This window comes from Armigeres subalbatus, chromosome 1 (assembly GCF_024139115.2).
Source record: "Armigeres subalbatus isolate Guangzhou_Male chromosome 1, GZ_Asu_2, whole genome shotgun sequence".
In the NCBI taxonomy this organism is placed as follows: Eukaryota; Metazoa; Arthropoda; class Insecta; order Diptera; family Culicidae; genus Armigeres; species Armigeres subalbatus.
The window spans coordinates 34,316,702-34,340,704 of record NC_085139.1 but is presented as its reverse complement, the minus strand read 5'-3'; the positions used below and the strand labels follow the sequence as shown (position 1 = coordinate 34,340,704).

The 24,003-nt window shown below is 41.5% G+C and overlaps 1 protein-coding gene across 1 annotated transcript in view; it reads right to left on the bottom strand.

Annotated features, from left to right (window-relative positions):
* LOC134206089 (uncharacterized) overlaps window positions 1-22,695 on the bottom strand; it is a 34,960-nt gene extending 12,265 nt beyond the window's left edge. Inside the window, exon 1 of the mRNA XM_062681784.1 lies at window positions 22,673-22,695. Coding sequence (XP_062537768.1) covers window positions 22,673-22,695 — 23 coding nt within the window. The remainder of the gene's footprint in view (window positions 1-22,672) is intronic.
* Window positions 22,696-24,003: the final 1,308 nt, after the last annotated feature.

Here is a 24,003-nt window from a genome sequence, read left to right as displayed (position 1 = left end):
GTCGCCATATCAGGCAGTCTGGAGGTCACAAGTCACATCTTCCACCTGATCGATCCACCTTGCCCGCTAGTACCTCCACTTCTTGTGCCCGTCGGATCGTTGTCGAGAACCATTTCACCGGGTATCATGTCCGACATTCCACAGCTACGTGCCAGCCCGCTGCAGTCCTTCCGATTTTCGCGGTGTGAACGATAGATGGTTCTCCCAACAGCTGATGCAACTCATGGTAGCTCACATTCGCCTCCTCTTCCGTACCATCCGCCATCTGCAACCCACCATAGATGGTACTTCGACGCAACTTTAATCAGACTCCCAGTCTGCGCGTTGGTCCTCCACGAGCATCGTCCAGGTCTCGTGTCCGTAGACCTACCGGTCTTATAAGCGTTTTGTAGATTGTAGTCAGTTTGGTACGACGAACTATATTCGATCGGAGACGTCTTGCGGAGTCCAAAGGCTGGATACGATTTAGCCACTATGTCGTCTCTGAATTTCTCTGCTGGTATCATTGTGGCGGTCTATTGAGCCCCAAGTACGATGAATTCTTCACAACCTCGATTTCGTCACCACCGATACCAGATAGCGCTCGTGGTGGGTGGCTCCCGTATGACCTCTCTTGAGCCTCTCTAGAACTGGGCTTTACGTCTTCGACGTGTTGTTGATAGTCAATCTGACACTTAGACTTCGCACATCAGTCTGATCGCAGGCTTCCTCCATCTTCTCAAAGTGCCATAATATCAATGTCGTCGGCGAAGCCAAATAGCTGGACGGACTTATTGAAAATTGTACCACTCGTGTTAATCCTTGCTCTTCGTATTACCCCTTCCAAAGCGATGTTGAATAGCGTACACAAAAGACCATCACCTTGCCGTAACCCTCTACGGGTTTCGAACGGACTCGAGAATGCCCCTGAAACTCGAACTACGCACATCACCTGATCCATCGTCGCTTTGATCAACCGTGTCAGTTTATCCGGAAATCCGTGTTCGTGCATTAGCTGCCATAGCTGGTCCCGATCGATCGAATCATATGCGGCTTTGAAGTCGATGAATAGATGATGTATGGGCACGTTGTATTCACGGCATTTCTGCAGTACTTGGCGAATGGCGAACACCTGGTCCGTGGTGGAGCGTTCGCCCATAAAACCCGCCTGGTACTGCCCCACGAACTCCCTTGCAATTGGTGCCCCGAGTAACACACATGTTGTAGACCAGTTCCTGTTACTCATTTAAGACCAAATCAAGTCTTATACATATGAGTTGCTGCAATCAATTTAACTCGAATTGTGCTGCTAGGGGCTCGTCGACGGCATAAAATTTGGGAGTGTACCTTGTAGGCGGCGTTCAGCAATGTGATTGCTACAATCCAGCTTATCGCCCTTTTTGTATATGGGACACACGACACCTTCCATCCACTCCTGTGGCAAAACTTCCTCCTCCCAAATCTTGGTAATGACCCAGTGCAGCGCTCTAGCCAGTGCCTCACCACCGTGTTTAAATAGCTCTCCTGGTAGTTGGTCAACCCCAGGGGCTTTGTTGTTCTTCAGCCGGCCAATCTCCTCCTGGATTTCCTGGAGATCCGGAGCCGGTAAAATTAAGTCCTGAGCGCGTTCTCCCAGGTCCATCACCATACCGCCATCTTCGTCTGCCACATCGCCATTCAGGTGCTCTTCGTAGTGCTGCCGCCACCTTTGGATCACCTCACACTCGTTCGTAAGAAGGTTCCCGTTTATGTCCTTGCACATATCATGGCCCTTACGTGAACGGTTTAACTTCTCATAGAACTTTCGTGTGTTATTAGCGCGGTACAGTTGCTCCGTCTCTTCACGGTCTCGATCTTCCTGCTGGCGCTTTTTCCTCCGGAAAATCAAGTTTTGTCTGTTCCGCGCCTGTTTATATCGTGCCTCGTTCGCCCTCGTGCGGTGTTGCAGCAATCTCGCCCATGCTGCATTCTTCTCTTCCACTAACTGCTCACATTCGCCGTCATACCAGTCGTTTCTCTGATCCGGGGGCACCGTGCCAATTGCAGCGGTTGCGGTGCTACCAATGGCGGATCGAATATCTCTCCAGCCATCTTCAAGAGACGCTGCGCCTAGCTGCTCTTCCGTTGCAAGTGCCACTTCCAGCTGCTGCGCGTATTCTTGGGCTAGTCTACCGTCTTGTAGCCGCCCAATGTTAAGCCGCGGCGTTCGACTTCGACGCGTGTTGTACACCGTCGAGAGTTTTGAGCGCAGGCATACTGCAACGAGGTAGTGGTCGGATTCAATATTCGCACTGCGGTAAGTGCGGACGTTCATGATGTCGGAGAAGAATTTACCGTCGATTAGAACGTGGTCGATTTGGTTTTCCGTTTCTTGGTGAGGTGATCTCCATGTGGCCTTGTGGATATTTTTGCGGGGAAAGAAGGTGCTTCTGACTACCATTCCGCGGGAGGCTGCGAAGTTTATGCATCGTTGGCCGTTGTCATTCGATACGGTTGTCATTCGGTCCGATGACCGGTCTATACATTTCCTCCCTTCCTACCTGTGGGTTCATGTCACCGATGACGATTTTGACGTCCCGCAGTGGGCATCCATCGTATGTCTGCTCCAGCTGTGCCTAGAACGCTTCTTTCTCGTCGTCGGGTCTCCCTTCGCTGCCACCCAATCACACGTTGGCGCATCTTTCCCAGCACTATGAAGCCGGTTTCCAGCTCGTTGGTGGTGCCACAGCTTTGGTAGAAGGTAGGCGCTCGATGCCCGTTTTTCCACACTTTCTGTCCTGTCCAGCAAATCTCCTGCAGCGCCACGACGTCGAAGTTGTGGGTATGTAATTCATCGTAGATCATCCTGTCGCAACCTGCGAAACCTTGCGACTTGCAGTTCCATGTTCCAAGCTTCTAATCGTGATCCTTTATTCGTCGCCTAGGTCTTTGCCGATAATAGCGAGTCGCATTATCTCTTATATTGTTCGTAATTATTGATTTTCCAGATGGCTTATTGGGCCTGCGCAAACCTCCTGTCTCGTCGGAGGGCCATCGTGTCAGGGCTGTTTAGCGCCCCACGTAGCACCAGGACTTGGGCTTGTGCGCTTTGAGCGGCACACGGTCGCTTTAGTGGGGCCTACTTGCGGATACATGCAGCTTTTAATAGGAATTGAACAGGGCCCACTTTCAAACCCCACCACATCCTAGGCAAGCCCCACAACTCGCAGGTGGCCTGGGGAGGGATCGTCAAGCCCTTGGACATAGTCCCTGCTGCCCGCAAGCTATCGAGTGGCTATTGTCGGCGTCAGCGGCACTGTGAAATTTTTGCGCATGGTTCTGGATCTGGTTTAGTTGTTGTTAATTGGAAAGGCACATTATTGAAAATAAACCTCAATTTTAGAGAAGAAAAGGTTGAGCCGAAACGAATGTTCATCATAGTGCAAATCAGCATCGCTTGGCGACAGCATTTGACTTCAGTAGCAAAATCAGAAGCGCGTGTCGGACTATTGAGTAGTTGCTGTCAGTGATTCCAAAGTCTTATTATTGGAAATTGATCGGTCCTTATCAGGACCAACATTCTATACAAGGGAATGTTAAGTCTGGGCGAATTTGGTTCAAAGATTAAATTAATCGCTTGGCGACCGCAAAAAGTTGCCGTCCGTAACAGAATCAAAAGCGCGTTGCGGAGGGAGATGCAAAATGTATTCGCATGTATGACAGTAATGTGAAATTTAATCTCAAGAATCTGATTTGGTTTTACTGCTGTTTTGTAACTGGAAGGAAAGGCACACTATGGAAAATAATTTGGTTCGTCCCAGAACTACAACTTTTTAGAAGAAAAGGTTAAACCGAAACAAATTATCTTCAAACTGCAAATCATAATCGCTGCTGCCATGATCGCCAAAGACGTCATCGGTTTGTGTTAGGAAGGCGCATTATTAAAAATTAATCAGTTCTTTTCAAGACCAATTTTCTATACAAAAGAAATCTGATTTGAGAAGCTGAGGAGAATTTTTTTTCAATGTACAAGTCGTTTAGTTAAGGTAAAAAATCAATCGCAACGACGTCCTTATGTTGTCCAACGTCTACTTTGCGGTCATGTCTTGTAAAAAATCGAAAACGTACTCTTACTCCACGCGCACTCTTGCCCCACTCTACTCTATGGTATCAATAGCTGGTATTATTCAGTTAATTTTCTCTGCTCCGGCTGGTAGCAGGATAGTCCGTTCGATTGATGAGAAGATAGTAGCGGCGATCCGCGGCCGTGGTAGTATATAAATCACCACGGCACACACGGGGAGAGATTCCGCTTCACGTTCCATGTGTATTCGGGAGAGCGATGTTTGGCTTATCGCAGCGGTTCTCAACCTGGGGTACATGTACCCCCGGGGGTACTTTCGCAGACCCCAGGGGGTACCTCGGACTCCTTCTTCTACGTCGAAAGCATTCCAAGCAAAATAATTGAAACATTAAATTTGAAGGTTAGGACAAAGGCTTTTTTTTCTCAAAAAGAAAAAACTTTTGGAAGCCTTCTTCGACAACCTCCTTCCAAGACCGCTTCAAGAGACTTGGAAACCTCCTTTCGAGGGGCTCAGAATTGTTATTTCAGCCAGCCCCCTTTCAAGGGGCTCCGAATTCTTTCAGCCAACCCCCACAAGTGGTTTGGAAGCCTATTTTCAAATAGTCGGAAACCCAGTTTCAGGAGGCTCGGAAGCCCCCTTTTCAAGAGGCTCAGAAGCCCACTTTCAAGAGGCTCGAAAACCCCTTTCATGCGGCACGGACGCACCTTTTCAAGAGTCTCGGAAACCTCATTTCAAAGGGACTCGGAATTCTTCTTTCAGTCAGCCCTCTTTGAAGTGGTTAGGAAGCCTCTTTTCGGAAGCCCCTTTTCAAAACAGATAGGAAACCCTCATTCAAGAAGCTCAGATGCCCCTTTTTTAGAGGTTCAAAGGCCCCTTTTTCCAGAGGGTTTGAGATCTTCTTTCAAACGACCCGAAAGCCCCCTTTCAAGAGGCTCGGAAGTCTACTTTCAAGTGGCTCAGAAACCCAATCGAGGGGCTCGGAATTCTTTGTTCAAGAAGCTTGGAAGCCTATTTTCAAAGGGCTCAGCAAAGTAATGTAAATATGGTTAATGCCTCCTTTCAAGAGGCTCAAAAGACCCCTTTCATCAGGCTCGGAAATCAGATTTCGAAGGGGCTAGGAATTCTTCTTTCAGTCAGCCCCCTTTCAAGTGGATCGGAAGCCTCTTTTTGAAAGGGTCGGAAGCCCCCTTTCAAGAGGCTCAGAAGCTCACTTTCAAGAGGCTCGGAAGCCACCTTTTCAAGTGGCTCGAAAATTTCCTTTGGAGGGGCTCGGAATTCTTCCTTCGAGAAACTTAGGAGCCTACTTTCGAAAGCTCAGATAGGCTGGATAGACCCTTTTTCATGAGGTTCGGAAGCCCCCTTTTAAGAGGCTCAGAATTCTTCGTTCAAGGGGAATTATCGGAATTCTTTTAGCCAACCATCACGGCTCGGAAGTCTCTTTTCAAAAAGGTCGGAATCCCAGTTTCAAGAGGCTCGGAATTTTCCTTTCGAGTGGTTGGGCATTATTTTTTCAAGAAGTTTACTTTCAAACGGCTCAGTGACGTAATTTCAAGATCCTCAAAGCCTCCTTTCAAGAAGCTCGAAAGACCCCTTTCATGTAGCTTGGAAGCCTCCTTTTGAAAGCCTCGGAAACTCCTTCTAGAGGGACTCGGATTTATTCTTTCAAGAGACTTAGAAGCCTACTTTCAAAAGGTTCAGAAACGTCTTTTCAAGAAGCTCAAAAAGTTCGAAAGTACTCTTTGGAGATAATTTTATGAGTTTCGCTTGCAAACATAGGGGGTACCTCAATGAATACAAAAACACGAAGGGGTACCTCTGAAGAAAAAGGTTGAGAACCGCTGGGTTATCGGAGCAATCCCGAAAACTGTCGACGAAACAAGATGGTGGACACCCTTGGTGCTAGAGCACGTCCACCCAAACGGGGTGGGTTTCGTTTATCGAAATAACTATTCGCCGAAGGGTTCTTCTTATGGAGTGACGATTTGAACCTCGGGTGACTAGGCCGTATGGAGACGGACTTGGGTTCCAGAGGTCTTGAATCTGTTCGTAGATCACTTTCAAGTATGCCGTTTGGTTTCTCGGCTCTTCTATCCTAAATGGATGACTTCACGTGCAAAAAAAACTCGAACTTTGATTATCGGAGAATAATGTGAAAAGTGATAGGCGAGAAGTGAGAAATTGAAAGTGAAAAGAGAAAAATGAGATGTGCGAAGAGAAAAGTGAGTTGTGAGAAGGGAGTAGTAATAAGTTAGAAGTGAGGACCAAGGAACGAGACGTAATAAACGAGATTCTTTATCTTTTATTTTTTTCTTCCTTGTTTTTCTTTCTGCCTTATATATCTCCACACACTTTTCATTATTCAACTTCTCGCTTCTTACTTCCAATTATCTTTCAATTCGCAGTCCTTTATCTCATTATATTCTTTTATCTCACTACTCACATCCTGCTTCTCACAATATACCATCTCACTTTTCATAACGTCTTACTTATCATTTCTTACTTTCCACTATTCACATGTTACTGCACACATCTCACTACTCAAAACTCACCGACGCCAAACGATTATGCTTTGTTCTATGAAGAGTTCGTCTAAAATCATCTTCCTCAATCACTAATAGCAAATAAACCAACTCAGAATCAAGCTTTAAAATTTCACTGGAAAATTTTCCAGTTCCTCCAACTTAACCTTCTTTCCAAATATAATGGTGGTCCTGACAAGAACCGATTTATTTCACTTATGAGCTCCTTACAGTAACCACTCGACCGCCATCGGATGATTCGACGCGCCGTCGATTGCCAGATCCATCGACGATGCTGATTGGTACACGGATATAAATGCAGCAGTGCTTCTGCAATGATCTCCACCATCACCGTAGCTAAAAAAAATCTGCTGCACCATAACCGCTGCGACAGCCGTTGTCGCTGGGAACGCTTCTGGACGCCCTGGTCCGCTCTCCGTGAAATGCTGAATGAAAATGACGCGCGCACGCGAAACACGGATCTTTTTACACACAGGGAAAACAAAGCAGTAAATCAAAAGGCCCGTACCTAACATCAATCTGATGTCCGTGTTGGGGATGCATGAGTGGGATTGATTAATTCTGAATTTTTTTCCGGGTTTGGAAAGAAATAACATTTTCACTAGTTTAACGTTGATAATCAATAGTATGGATGAGTTTGGTAGGAGAGTTTGCGAATCGATTGATAAGAAAATCTTGAAAATCCATTGAAAGATAAAAACGCTATTCGCGTTTGAAATCTCTCCTATTTTCATTGCGATGATAGTGTTGGTTTTCGTGAGAGTGCTATAAGATTCGTCAAATCTACGTTTGAATATTTGTTCACACAATCAGAATAAGCCGTTTTCAAAATTTGGTGTTGAATTATCCGAATACAACAATTACATTTACAATATATAAACCCCAAAGCAAAACACATACGGTTAACTAAAAGGCAGAATCGTTACCTATTTTAGAGATATTTGATGACAACAAGCTGCGCGTGTCCTCATAATCGTTATATTCACATGATCACATACTCTCAATTGATTGCAGAATTAATGTAGGTAGATGGTAGTAGGTTCGTCCAATAAAAGATTTACGACGTCGTTCAGACCAATCTCCGGTCTCGGCTTCATACATTAGGTCGACCGAGATTGCCGGACGAACAGATGGGTTTAAAATTGATCAATCAAAGCATTGCCGACTGTGCTCATTCCTGCTTCGTCCCCATCTCAATAAGCTTTTGAAAGTGACTTTCCTGCGGCCGTTGCTGTTGTTTTTATTATAACTATCCGACAGGCAACGGAATGTCTCTAGTCCATTGTTCTCATGCGGTATCTTGGTCAAGGAGTTGAGGGTTTTCCTCGTTTATAGCGATTTTAGGTCCAAATTCGACATGACTCATGTATGGCCCGCTTAGAGAAAACGGCAAGCCCTCCTGATGTAAAGAGAATCCCCATGTCCAGGTGGCCGGGTTCTCGACGAACTATGGTTGCTGGCGTAGGAAGCTATGACTGATGCCATAATTACGTATCGTTTGCCTAAAGGCTAGACAAAAAATTTCGCGGACCCGACCACCACACCATCGAGACCTACATCATTAAATCAAATGGACCCACACCCGGGTGGCTTTAAATCGAGAAGAGAAACTCATCACCATTCACATACATATTTATCTGACTTATTGTACTTAAGATTGGATTCCGTGATGGTGTAACTTATGGTTCCGTGAGACAACCCATCATCATCACGCAAATAAATGCTTCCAGCCAACGAACGGTAAGCGATGTCACGATGAAGATGAACGGAGTTTAATAAGGCCACAAGGCAATCACGTTTCACCGATTATCTGTTCCGTAATAGTTCTGTAATCAATGATCCAATGGGACTATTGTAGATCTCACGTAGTGGAGATAAGAGAATGTACCAAAGGTAACGCGGTCAATAGCCATATGAATTGAATTCAACCGGCTTGAAAATGTTCCTGCGTAACCAAAATTTGTGCATCTTGTTCGGATGGTCGGTGTTCTGCTAACTTGGAATTACTCTTCACTTTTGAGGATCAAGATTGAAAATGAATTTAAGATTCTATGGTGAGATTGATCCGAATAATATTGAAATGGCCATAAAGAAGCGAGTGTTTGTGAATTGAGTCAAAACGGTACGCACAGTCGAAAATTCGATTGGTGCGGATTATCGAAACCCCAAGTACACATAAATTATTATTCGCTTCAAATCGAACTTCTTCTTCGCATCTCGAATACAACGTTTTTCATATTTGACGGTTTTCTATAACATGTACTGGAAAATCATTCTTCTTTAGATCATTCTAGGTAATTAATTTACCACACTTTATTAAATTATTTGGAAACATGAATAAATTTTTGTTTACAGATGGATTATAGTTGCGCTCACAATACCAACCTGCAGTGTTAATAGTCTGTGGCAATTAGGCATTCGGAGCTTGGACAATTTGCTTTCCAGAACTCGGACAATTCATTTCTCGGAACTCAAACAATTTTCCCCTTGGGACAATTTACTTTTCGGAACATGGATAGCTCTTGCTACTAGGATCTCGGAAATTTTACTACTCGGAACGTACAGATAATCCATTCTGGAACTCGGACAATTTACATCTTGAAGCTCAGACAATTTGCTCATTTGCTCAACTCATGAGCATGAGCATGAGCATGAGCAGGATAACCGTACAATTCGTAGTTGCTACTCCGTGATTGATTAGAACTTGCGAAATTGCACAGGGAACCAATTGAATGGAGCATGGGTTTAGCTATCATTCTCAATGTGCAAATTTCGGAAATTCAGACATTTTATTAATATTCCGGCGCCGCCATCCTTACGGTCATCAAGGAAGGAAGGAAGGATTATAGTTATACTCTCGTTGCTACTAGAGACCGAGTATACCTCTGCATCTCACGATAGTCTTAGGATAGGATATTGAGTTAGTATGAAGGGATATATTATCTGGATTCACTTGGTGATGATGCGATCTATGGGATAGGAATATATGAATAAAATTAGAAGTACTAGAGTAATGAGAAAGTATTAAAGTAAATTCTAATGGGATTCATTTTTACAATTAGAATTTGAATGCTATTGGATTCTAATACCACGCACGTCTACACCATCGCTACCGCTCATCAACCTCACATTCTCTGTATGAGGCCCTGCACAACATAGCGACCGTATACACCAGGTTTTTACGCGGTTGGAATTTCTCGGTTAACCTGAACTTTTACGGCTTTCAAATACCCTGAATTTTCTTTGATTTTTGGGAATTTTTGGGGAGTTAACTCAATGCTTCATTGACGTTGAAGGTTTGAAACGACCAAAACCAAACCGTGTAAAAAAACAGCATTCGTATGCGGGTACAAATGAATACCAATCTATTTTTACATTTTATTTACTGCTACTAAGTAACAGGTAGCTTTTTATAACAATTCTATATTAAGAATCATACTTGCTAGCAATGAGAATTTGATTTGCAAAGAGATTGAGTTATATGATTAACGAAATTATTTAATAGGAAAATTGGAAAGGGCCAGGGATCAAACCCTTAATCTCCTGCTCAGGCTTGTAAAATGTCATCTGCATGTCATTTGACTAATTTGCTCATAACTTTCTTTAGAAGCAAAATTTCTTCCATAATTTTGAATGTACTCATAACGCTTGAGTAGGGTTATATTTTTGTCCAGGGTACATTGCTCTAAGTATAACATCAAAGGCTGGAAGTGAAAACTCAAAATGTCACGTGTCATTTGACATAATGTCATTTGAATGACATTTGCCTCCCACGCCCAGATTACATATTTACAGCAAAGTCTCGTTAGACAAAGTTGTAGCCATTTAACGCTATAGTTCGTCATACAACATGAATTGATAGCTACGTTCTGAAACAAGTTCTGGGAAAATTATACAAACGAATGCAAATGACATTTTACAACACTGCTCCTGCTTATGAGGCAGAAGCAGTGACACAAGGCCACCAAGCACCCTAATTTGCTCATTTGCTCAACTCAGCAGAAAAACGGAAAAGAGTAGTCACAAAAATCAGATTCACGGCCTTGTTCAAAATACATGAAGACAAAAAAAAAATCCCTAACTGTGCACTAGCTTTTAAGATAACTTCAAACGTCGGGAATACAGTTCATATATTTTGTTTCCGTGTATTTTCAAAGCATATATTCATGTTAATCCAGCTAAAAGTAAAGCGTTGTTTATCACTAGTAGGCGTACTGCCGGTGGTTTTACCCCGCCAGTCCCTGGAATCGAGATGAATGGTCAGAGCGTTGGTTGGTCAGAAAAAGCAAATAACCTCGGATTCGTCTTTCAAAACGATTCGAAGTGGGTTGGACTCGGTGCGCAACAGTGTGGACCCAGTCAACACTAAATCGTATATGATGCGACATAAGATGCTAAAGTGGAGGCGATTTACGCACATGTTGTATGGGAAGTACTATATCGCTCCATTTTCGCATCATATAAATCATATACGATATTGTGACAGAGAACTACCAGTCTGCGTTGTACTACTGTAACGCTGGTGCCCCGACCTCTATAAAACTTAAACTTTTTTTGTCTTTATTAGCGAGACTTAAAACTGAAACTTTTTAAATCGTTGATTCTACCGCATTTCATGTTCGGTGATTTTTTGCATCTGTGTCCTAGTGCTTTAGATCGGTTTCGAGTGGCGCTCAATTGCTGTGTATCCTATGTAAACCACCTAGAACGCTATGATCATGTGAGCCATCTACAACAAAACCTTATTGGATGTCCACTACAAAGGTTTCATGCGCATCGCTCCAACATATTTCTGAGAATTTTAATGCTTGATCTCCAGTGGTTCTTCATGAAAGCCCCTAGATGCTATTGGCTTTCCTTGTCGTAGTTGATTTATTTCGTTGCTGGAGAACTGCCTTTGAACGAGTTTGGTTAAAGTTGTCTCCACTGTTTTAGTTTCTTCCGTAGTGTGGTACACGTCACTTTTGTAGAAATCGCAAGTAGTACGCCGTTATTCTCAGCATCCGTTGGTAGTTCGGATGCCTTTCCACTATTGATCTAAAATGTGGTTCCTGAAGCTGCAGCAGCTGTGATGCTCGGCGCTACGGAGGACTTCAGTGATGCTCTTATTGTGTTGCAGGTTGGCCAGCCGTTGTCGTTTACCAGTCATTCGGGACCATTCCACCAAAGTTGGTTTGATGAGCTTATCCGCCGTTGTTCCTCTTGAGATCAGATCGGCTGGGTTTGTATACGACGTGGCTCCAGATACAGCTTCCTTTATTGTATTTAAGAAACTCTGTTCGCCACAAATGTTGCCCACTATTCCAAACTATTCTTGAGTTCAGATCTTGGAGGTCTCAAGATCGAAAATCATAGGTTCCGAGCTTGTGTTCAGTTGGATAAACCTCATGGGACATCATTACACCAGTATATACAAATACATCGTTCCCAGAATATTTACGGTACTCAAAAATTCTGAGTTCAGATCTTGAAAGTCTTCAAGAACCAAAGTCTTGATAGGTTACTGAGCTTGTGTGTTAGCTGAAATCCATGAGACATCATTACATCAGCATTTAAAAACAAAATCCACATTCCCAGAATAGCTATGGTACTCAAACCATTCTTGAGATCAGATATTGAAGGTCTACAACACCAATAGAGAATTCATACGGTCCGGAGCTTGTGTGTTAGTTGGAGCAACCTCATGGGACATCATTACACCAGTATACACAAATCACAACATTCCAGAGTTCCTGCTTTCAAATAATTCTTGAGTTCAGATATTGGAGATCTTCAAGACCAACTGAGTAATTCATGGCTCGAGCTTGTGTGTTAGTTGTAAGCCCAGGGACATTATTACATCAGTATATAAAAATCAACATTCTCAGAATATCTAAGGTACTCCAAACCATTCTTGAATTCAGATCTTGGAGGTGTACAAGACCAACAGAGTAATTCAAAACGTTCCCGAGCTTGTGTGCTAATTGGAGAAGCCCCATGGGACATCATTACATCAGTATATAAGAAATTCAACATTCCCAGAATATCTAGGGTACTCCAAACCATTCTTGAGTTCAGATATTGAAGGTCTACAACACCAACAGAGTAATTCATAGGGTCCTGAGCGTGTGTGATAGTTGGAGCAACCCCATAGGACATCATTACACCAGTATACACAAATCACAACAGAGTTCCTGCGGTACTCCAAATCATTCTTGAGTTCAAATATTGGAGGTCTACAGAACCAACAGAGTGATTCATAGGTTTGCAAGCTTGTGCGTTAGTTGGTGAAGCCCATGGACATCATTACACCAGTATATACAAATCACAACAATTTTCCCAGAATATTTACGGTACTCCAAATCATTCTTGAGTTCAGATCTTGGGGGTCTATAAGACCAACATATTGATTCAACGGCTACTTAACTTATGTATAAGTTGCAGAAACCCCATGAGACATCAATACACCAGCATTTGAAAATTATGATATTCCCAGAATATCTACGTACTCAAAGCATTATTAAGTTCAAGTATTGGAGGTCTACAAGATCAACAGAGTAATCCATAGGTTCTTGAGCTTGTATGTTAGTTTGAGCCCTATGGGACATCATTACATCGGTATATACAAATTTCCAGAATATCTACGATACCATACGTAAGCTATTCCAACTCATAAAAATAGTTGAGACATCGAAGATTTTTATGTTGATCGTTTTGAATATTAGGATCTGTACTCAAGGCAGTTAGAATTTCGTAGATATTCAACGAATTCTGTAGTGTGTCTGTAATGATGTATTGAAGTCCCATGGAGCTATTTCAACTCAAAAACTAAGGGACATCGAAGATCTTCATGTTGATCGATTTGAATAAATATCTGTACTCAATGATAGTTTGGAGAGACGATAGATGGAGCAAGTATGTAGATGTCTGTAATTGTGTTACAAGGTACCGTGAGCATATTCCAACTCATAAAATAGTGGGGACATCAAAGATCTTCTTGTTGATCCATTTGAATATGAGGATCTGAGCTCAAAGACAGTATGGAATGTCGTAGAAATTCAACAAATTCTGTTATGTGTCTAAAATGGTGTTACGAGGTATCTTGAAGCTATTCATACTCATAAAAATAGTTGAGACATTAAAGATCTTCGTGTTCATCGATTCGAATATTAGGATCTGTACTCAAGAAAAGTTTGTAGTGTCGTATATATTTAACGAATTCTGTGGTGTGTCTGTAATGGCGTTACGAAGTACCGTGGAGCTATTCAACTATAAAACTAATGAGGACATCGAAGATCTTCATGTTGATCGATCTGAATAATGAGATCTGTACTCAAGGATAGTTTGAGTGTTAGATGTCGAACGAATTTGGTAGTTTGTCTGTAATGGTGTAACAAAGTCCCATGAAGCTATTCTCTCATAAAAATGTTGAGACATCGAAAATCTTCATGTTGATCGATTTTAATATAAGATCTGAATTCAAGGATGGTTTGGAGTATCGTAGATATTGTTAAAGATCTGTTATACCACTGGGCAGGCGCAGGATTTCATCGTTAAGCGTTTCAATTATAATTATTGGTAAGTATGGTATTGATTCCTAAGAACATCAAAATTACAACTCAAGGATAGTTTGGATGCTCTAGATCATCGTATGTAACCTGACCTGTCAATATTTTTCGCGGATGGACCAGTTAATTTTGAACATTTTTGCTGAAAGAAAGAAAGAAAGCAAGGCTCTATCTCTTAAAACTGATTTTTGACAGCTGATTTTCGTCTTGGGTACAACAGTACAACAGTGGAATCTACCCAAAAGAATGTGTCTACGTTGATCTGAAGCGCTGCCTTGACCCTTTCATATAGTTGAACGCCTACGGGCACCGATACTCTAGTCTCGGATGCTTTGTTTCTTGAGTGGTGCAATTTTGATTTCGATGTTAATAGAGCTACCATAACGTCACAGAGCATTCGATGATCGGACATAGATGCATGCACCATACGCATGTTCCGAGGCATCGGTAAAGATGTGTAACTGAAGTGTAGTTAGTCCCGGAAGGATAACACATCGTGGGTCACGAAGCATGCTGAGTTGTTTTTGGTAGAACTCCCACCGAGTCTTGGACGTGTTCCTTGTCCCAACTCCAAGGTTTGCAATTGTCATCAACGAGTGTCCAGATCGCTTGCATGAAGATTTTGCCGTGGTAATAATTGAACCTACAAGTCCCAGTGGGTCAAATAATCGCGCAATGTGGATAGACGATACGCTTAGTGAGATCCGTCTGGATCCCAGGTATGTTGTGTTTTTAGAAGAGTATCTCTGACGGGCTCCCAGCAGCCCTAGAGTTTTGATGCACTGTTCTCTGTCAAAGTCGATCGATGCTTGAAGTGCTCTCTCTGCGGATGTCCTGAGGCTGCAGGTTCATTAGAAGCCCATTTTCGTAACTCAAAGGCACCACTTTGTAGGAGTGACTCAAGCTGCCTTCGAAGTTCGATAGCAGTACCGTAAGTAACAATTTTTAATTCACAGGTTTGTAGTGGTTCTTCTGGAGATGATCTCCAGACAATGTGTTGCAAACTGCTACTCCTTTCGTCAGTCAAGATGTGCCGATACATTTGCTTTATATCAGCATTGAGTAGAACAGAGTGCATCATAATTGACCGGAGATCATCTTGTACTATTGGACCTACCATCAACGCATCATTGTGTGATGGTCTAGCGGCTGTGCGGCAGGATGCGTCGAAAACCACGCGTCTGGGTTGTCGTGCTGTCTTTCTTCAGGACGGCGTGATGGAAGATGGTAATGGGATACGATGTTGAGGATCATACGCTCTCCATGTGACCTAGTTCTAATATTTCTCCATAAACACTTGATCTGTAAGCGTAATTCTTTTCTGACCGAAAGTTTGTTTTCAGGAAATGGAATCAACGAATGGTAGTGCTGCAATTGTCGCAAGTTTTTCCAGTACATCTTCTTTAATTTGCTGACAATATCACGCCCTTAGGAATTTCGAGTTACGGTACGCCGGAAATGTTCCTCACAGTCAGCTTCTTCTGCGGAGATGCATTGTTGAGTTTCGTCTCCTTCGATGATCCAAAATTTCTGTACCATGCAGGTCATTGATGGTGGCGACATTAGCGACGGTTGGTGTGTTTCCTGAACTTGAGATATTCCTGCCTGATATGACCCAGCCAAATACTGAGTTGATGAGTGTTGATAGTCCTGCCCAAGCGGAATCCTACCAGAAACCTTGAATAAATCGAAGAAGATTTCGGCGTCAAGGATTAGATCGACTTTATAACTTTGATAAAATGCTGGATCTGCCAGTTAAATTCCCGGTTGAATGTTCCACGATGAGGTGTCGAAAGAGGTAAAAGGCAAGTCAATGGCTACCTTCGGCAAAACAAGAAGCTCGTTGAGTTGTCGGAGATACGAGAACGGATTTTTGAAACAAATTTGTAACGGGACTCAGTAGATGATTGTCCGATATCCGCAATTGGCAGATGGATTCGCTTGCGTTGAGTTTTTACGAGCTGGGAAAACGATTCAGTCGCGAAACAACATTCGCTGCCGGAGTCCAGTACTGCTCTGGCTGCATGCTCGGTCCCGTTGTCGTCGACTACGATGACGATGACTGTAGCAAGTAAGACGCGCTGATTACCCCGAGCACGCGATACACTTTCTTTGATTAACAGGAGTTGCTCCGTGGCTGCTTATAACTCGTTGAATTGATTTCTTTACCGAGTAGGATAGCGGTTGCGATTCCGAGGTTTTGCTGATAGTTTGTAGTACGGTGACGAGATGACGTTGAGTGTTAGGTGTTCTCCAATCTCGTCTGGTGGTGGGATCCAGTCGGCTACTCAGCATCCGAATCAGCAGCAATACTTCCTTATTCTTATTGTTATACTTCCTTAGCAGTAATACTTCCTTATTGACTGAAAGCAGGAATCCCTTTACTTTGAAGTACGATGACTCGAAATCTACGTTCTGAAATGTGCGTCAAACAACCTCGTCAACGTTTCGGTTTATTTGAACGTGTAAGATCCTTCCAGATAACGTTGGCGTGTTCGGCGGACAGGTACCTCAGGGACACTGGTTCTCATTGTACTGTGGAAAAAGTATAAGACAAGCTCGGTTTCCATACAAATGGCCATGTTGGGATCAATATCTCGATTCTTAGCGATTCGATTGGCTGATTTTTTGTACAGGCTAAATGACTTGAATTTTATTGAATGAAAGTTACTTTTAGCATTATTCTATATACGCGTTTTGCTGAAATAATTATAAAGACAGGTCTGTGTATGGATATAAAAAAGTGGTCTTTATAATTATTTCCAGATTCGAGGTCAAAATGATTAGAGATGTATACAATTCACTCAAAGATCGAAAGTTCTAGTGGAAACAGGTGCTAGTAAATTTTAGCCAAGTCGAATCTTACGTCGAGATTTGATTCTCAAACATGATGAAAATGTAGAAACACATGCTTGTCTTTATATTTATTTCCGGCGGTATACTCTTCGACAAACTTTTCGATGAGGCAGAACGATGTGAGAAGTCTCGTTTTTAGCGACTTGATTCGCCACTCGTTGGACTTCGTAGATAAGGACGAGGTGTTATGGAAGCACGACCGCGTAGCTCAAAAGGGTAGTAACGTTGGAATGCTAATTACCTGCTTTCAGGCAAGTCTTGCCTTTTATGATATTCTACGTTGTTCTGGCATCGGTGATAACAACTAGGGCTCACAGTGACAGAGCACGTGTTTCCTCTTTTGCTACACCCAATCGGCGGTAGTTAGATTTTCCAACAATTCTGTATAAGAATCCACCAAAACCTGTATAAGAACTGGGCATATGCGAAATTGCTAGATTCTTGTACAATATTGTATAAGAATCTAACTAAGCTTTTCTTATATTTTTGTATACGAATCTAACAATTTCGCATATGCCCAGTTCTTATACAGGTTTTGGTAGATTCTTATACGGAATTGCTAGAAAATCTAACAACCGCCGGTTGGGTGTATCCAAATCTCTGGGTGGATCTCCGGATTTCGACGGTAATCCGGTTCGGTACTTTTAGGTACTCCATGCGCATCAAGACTTTAGCCCCCGTAACGCTGGGTAGACACCTTTGCGTGGTGTGTTACGGTGTAAGATCTACCATGGTCATATTAGCTAAGTACAAATCCTGACCCAACGAATACCTTCCCAATATCCAACTCCTGGGTACTTGAGGGTGTCGCTGAGTCGGGGCCTCTCGTTAAGTAAGTACTACATCAACACTTCCTTCCCTCCCAAGTTACGGTGAAGATGGGCGTGGCCAGGAGCAGTAATCCTCATGCTTTTAGGATTTTTACCCTAGATTGAACCAACCCAACCACACCCACCTTGATTTCTTATAGCAATCTGGATAAGGACTTCAAAAGAAAAACATGAGTATCACTAGTGTCCAATCTACGAGGTACACCGTAACTATGCTATGCTATGCTATGCTCCATTCGCATCAAGACTATATTAGGTTGATCTTAGGTTGTCGTTTTAAGTTCACTCGATGAATACCGATGACTAGTCCGTGTGACGAAAAAAGAGCCATCATGACGTTTAGTCAGTCCTTTATATATTGGGCGATCGAAATACACCATCTTGGTATTTCCGAAAGGCGGTTGGTGGTGTTCGACTCGATTCGCCTGATGAGGGAGTGGTTGCTTGAACTTGACGAAAGCAAGCACACAGAAAGGGTGGCACAGACCATGAACTTCCATAGTGCACGAACAATATTTAAAAAAAAAAACAAGTCTCGCGCTTAGTTTCATAGGGGCGTAACTGTATTGAACGATTTCTTTTCGTCGATGTTTTTTTTTTTTATTATTGTAGTGAATTGCGCTAGTTTGTCAATGATTTAATGGTTTGGTGTGATAAAGGATGAATGTATCTTGCACCAGAATCGATAATCACGGTTGTAGCTTTTGAAACTATTGAGTTATAAACAAAATATAAAATCAATTATGAGAAATCAATCAATACAGTTACGCCTCTATGAAACTAAGCGCGAGAAGTGTGCTTATAAATTCTGGAAATGTCTATATCCCAAATTCGATGAAACTTTGTCAAAAGTCGATTAACTTCTGTTCGTAGCTCGTGTAAATCATGTCACAGTATGGAATTCGGTTAATCCATGTACGGAAATCAATTTCTGTCCGAAATTCGATGTACACCTGTTCTGAATTCGATAAATATCATAAGTCAATGAATTCCTTCATACGGAATTCACTTGAACTAGATAATTCTTTACGCGAATCGTGAAATCTCTCTTGACCTCAAATTCAATGAATTCTGGTCCGACATTTGAAGAATCCTTGTCTGGAATTCGATGAATTCCTGCCCGTAATTCAATGATTTCTTGTTCAACTTTCGATGAATTCCTGTTCGGATTTCGATGAATTCTTGTTCGGAATTTGATAAATTCCTGTTTGGAATTCGATTAATTATTATTCGGAGTTCGATGAATACCTGTCTGTAATTCGTTGAATATCTTAAGATAAAATTTTCAAAACAACTTTTCTGCTTTTGTAAACAAAGATTCTAACGTTAAGAAAATTATTTTGAGCTTTTTAGTGGAATGTCTTCACTTGTCATAAGAGAGTTTACAATCCATTTAATTAGAGCGGTCGTTATTGACCTTATTGTTGAGGTCAATACGCACTTTAATGAAGTACAATAAAGTGGTGGAATTAAATGGAATTGTACAAACTCTCTATAACAAAACGATCGATTTGTACGAATCTATCACCCCGCAAACCAAGCACTTTAATGTGGTGGTGAGGTTTCCTACCTGTTGATGGCGATGGTTTCGTCAAAAGCTATATCAGTTCAAATGTTTGATACTTTATTTACAAAAGCAGATAAGTTGTTTTAAATTTTCTTGATCTGTCAGGAATGACTTTCAAGTTCTAATGGATTTTGATTTCTGGAATTCAATGGATTTTCTTATAGAATTCTAAGAATTCCAGTGCAAAAAATTGATAAATTCCTTTCTGGAAAAAACCCTGTTCGGAATTCGATGCATTCCTGTCTGGAATTCGACGCGTTCCTGTCCATAACTCGATGAAATCCCAACCAACATTTTGATGAATTTCTGTCCGGAGTTCGATGAATTCCTATATGGAATCTGATTAATTTCTGTCCGGAATTCGATGAATTCATGTCCAGAATTCTTTGAATTCCAATGCGCAATTGTATGAAACATTGTCCGGAATTTCATGAATTCCTCAAATTCCTGTCCGGAATTCAAAGATTTTTTGTCTACAATTCAGTTCAGTCCGGAATTCAATGATTACTTGTTCAGATTTTTATGAATTCCTGTTCAAAATTCGTTGAATTCTTGTTCGAAATATGTTATATGTTCCTGTTCCACAATAGATGAAATCCTGTTTAAAATTCGATGAATTCCCCTGTTCGGAATTCGATGAATTCTCGTTGGGAATTTGATGAATTCTTAAGAACTTGATCAATTCCTGTCTGAAACTAGATCATGGTGTTAAAAAATTGATTACTATCGAAGTTTCATGTACCTCTGATTTTTTTTCACAGAAAGTTGGCCAAATTCACTATAAATGAGGTAAGGGGTATTGAAAAATATTGCATCGGCGATTTTTTGTGAAAAGTCCCCAAAATACCGTATAAAAAGTCAATTAATAACTCAGCAATAAATTGAAAAATGAAATGTTTTTCACCTCTGTCGTACTCTCGTATAATGCATACGGAAACGAAATTCGCTCTTCAGAATGCCTTAATTTCTCAGTGGCAATCACGCACATGAAACGTAAAGAGGCAGACTAGGAAGTATTGTGCTGCGCACAGTATAAAGTAATGGGGCCATTAAATTTCGCGTGGCGCATACGCACGAGTTACAATAAAAATAATGTGGTTAAAGGAAATAAAAATGAATCTAATAAAATACGAATTGCTCATGGGAGGTCATCTTTCCAAATATAAGAAGATAGAATTGCAAAAACAATATTCATAAGACAATAGTGTTATTCATCCATTGCTGAGTTATCAATTAACTTTTATACGGTATATTGGGGGGAGAAAATAATAAAAATCATTTTTTTTTTCAAAAAGACGCCGATTAAATATTTTTAAACACCCCGTACCTCATTTCTAGTGACCTTGCCCAACTTTCTGTGATATCGAAAGGCCATGAAACTTCGATAATAATCCATTTTTTTACACCGTGAGATGATTTCGTGTTTGCATTTCGATTAGTTTTTGTTCAGAATTTGATTAATTGTTGAATGGAATTTGAATAATTCCTGTCCGTAATTCCTGTCCGATGAATTCCTGATCGGACTACAATGAATTCCTGTCCGGAATTCGATGACTTCAAGTTCTGAATTCGATGTCTTCTAGTATTCAATGAATATTTGTCCAGAATTTGATGATTTTCTATCCGGAATTCAATGATTTTCAGGTTAGGATTACAAGAATTTCAGCCCAGAAATCGATAATTTCATGTCCGAAAAAAAACCCTGTTCGGAATTCGATGCGTTCCTGTCCGGAATTCGATGAATTCCTAATCACAAGCCGAAAACTCCGATCCGGAATTCGATGATTTTCTGTCCAGAATGGATGTCCCTGATCAGTCGATGATTTCGTCAGATGGAGTAATTCCTGTCCTGAGTTTGATTAATTTGACGGGAATTCGATGAATTCCTGTCTAAAATTCGATAAAATCATGCCCGATGAATTTCATTAAATTCATGTCTAAAATTCGATGAATTTCTGTCCTTATTTCGATGAATTTTTGACCAGAATCCGATAAATTCTTGTCCAAAATTTGAGTAATTTCGATGTGGAATTCGACGAAGTTTGGCCCCGAATTTAATGAATTATTGCAAAAAATTCGATAAGCTCTTGTCCGAAATTTGAAGACTTCCTGTACAGAATTCGTTTAATTTTGGTCTGGTAATTGACTAATTCCTCTCTAAAATTCAATGAATTCCTGTCTATATTTCTGTGGATTCTTATCCGGAATGTGATTAAATCATGTACGAGATTTGATGAATTTTTGTCCAGAATTCTATAAATTCATGTCCGGAAAAATGCCTGTTCGGAATTCAATGCATTCCTGTCCGGAATTCGATGCGTTCCGGTCCGGAATTTGATGAACTATGCTATCCGGAATTCGATTAATTTATATCCATAGTTCAATGAATTCCTATCCGGTATCTGATGAATTGCTGTCCGGAATTCGATGATTTTCTTTTAGGAATCCTAATAATTTCAGTTCAGAATTCAGTGATGATGCAAATGTATGTTCAGAATTCGATGCATTCCTGTCCAGAATTCGATGAATTCCTAACCGAAATTCAAAGAATTTCTGTCCAGAATTCGATGAATTTCTGTTCAGAATTCGATATTTTGATTTGGGGTTCGATGAATGCCTGTCCGGAATTCGATGAATGTATGTCCGGAATGCATTGGATTTCTATCTAGAATTCGATAAATTTATGTCCTAATTTCGATGAATTTCAGTATGGAGTTTGATGAACCTCTGTCCCAAATTCGATGAATTATCCAAAATTTGATGAATGGTTGTCCAAAATTCGTTTTATATATATCCGGGATTTGATGAATTTCTATCCGAAATTCCGTGAATTCCAGTCTGGAACTTGATAAATTTCGGTCCGGAATTTGATGAACTCTTGCCCCGAATTTAATGAATTATTGCCTGGAATTCGATGACATCATGTCAAAACTTTGAAGACTTCCTATCTACAATTGGATTAATTTGACTAGTTCCTGTCTAAAATTCGATGAATTTCCTTCCACATTTCTGTGGATTCCTATCCGAAATGCGAATGAATCATGACCCGGCTTTGATAAATTTTTATTTTAATGATAAATTCGATATTTTTTTTACCAAACTTTGATGATTTTCTCGCTTCTTTGTGCCATAATGTCCATAAAAGCCGTTCGTTTTTCTATTGGCCAATAAGAACTAAGTTTTGCGATAACATAGAAAAAGGGCATGTGCAAAGCTTAAAATGCAAAATCAAGAAATCTCTATCGATGTGACAGAACGGTCCATTTAAATGTTATCGGAAAAAACTCACCCTTCGCTCTGGTAGATCTCCATCGACGAGTTAGCTCGGACAGCTGCTCCTTCAGAAGTTGCAATATTCAGTTCTACAAACTAAGCACGACCGTGTCCTTCAGCTTCTTGTTGGTGGTCGCTTTGAACGGGTTCTCCGCCTTGACCGTAACCGCATCTCCTTGTTGATTTTCCTGGTTCAGACACGGCGACTCTGCAGCTTACCCCGCTGGTTGCAGCCCTCGGTCGGAACCCTGCAAGCAAACAGAAACAGCGAAAGGTTGATTAATATATAATGGGAAATTATGTCATCAAGAAACAACAGAAACGCCTGTGGCAGGTCTAATATTTGTGATTCAATTGATTACACAATGAAAGTTGGCTAATCCTCGCTCTAAAAGATCATAGCAGACCCAGTCGTAACACTCAAAGTTTCAACACTCAACAGCCATATCCAATCTCCGTTGGGACATCCGATTGCAGATCTAAGCTACAGCGCGCACCAACATAAAATAGGAAAATGACTGGCTCTCCTTGACGGACTCGAAACGGCATTCTCTTTCTTTGCCAACATATCCAGAAGCAGCCTTGCCATATGAGCAATCAACAGTAGCAGAACCGATAATTGTCGGTCTGATCGCTTCTCGGTTGTCGTCCGACGTAATAGGAAAGGTGAACACAGTCCGGTGCTGGTCGCGTTGTGTTATTTTTTGCTGAGATAGTTTTGAGAGCTGCACCATAGCAAAGCAAGCCACATTCCGTCACGTGTTTTGACTAATGGATAGCCTATCGCACTACCCAGTGGCTGTTGTTTGCGGCGTTGGACCGTATGGTGGAACAAAATGTGGAGGAGCTATGGTAACGACACAGAAATGGCGAGTTTACATGATCGGTTGGTGATAAGCTGGGGAAAATAACCGGTAAATTCCAGGTGCATAAAGTCTTATCATGGACGTCACGCTGGATTAAGACTGATGAAGAATCTGAGAATAATCCACCACAAAACATCACCACAATCGACGACAACGGGCAATGGACAAGATTGAAATACCTACATGTCAGCGTAGTGAATCGCATTTTGGTCTTGCAAAGCAAACACCATCTTGGACTCCATCTGCGCTTTCTTTCAGGTGCATTGACTTCATCATGCCGTCGGTAAACTCTTCAGTCAAGTGTAGGTAAATGATACGCGCGAAAAAAAAGTGATCACCTGCATTTCTAGTAAAGCCGATGAACAATAGTTAAGAAGAGATAATCGAGATGCTGCTCGAGCAACAGCTGCAGTGCTAATAAAACTAAAACAGATTTTGGCGCCTTTCGATTTCCCGATGCTTTTCGTTTCTTATTTCTGGT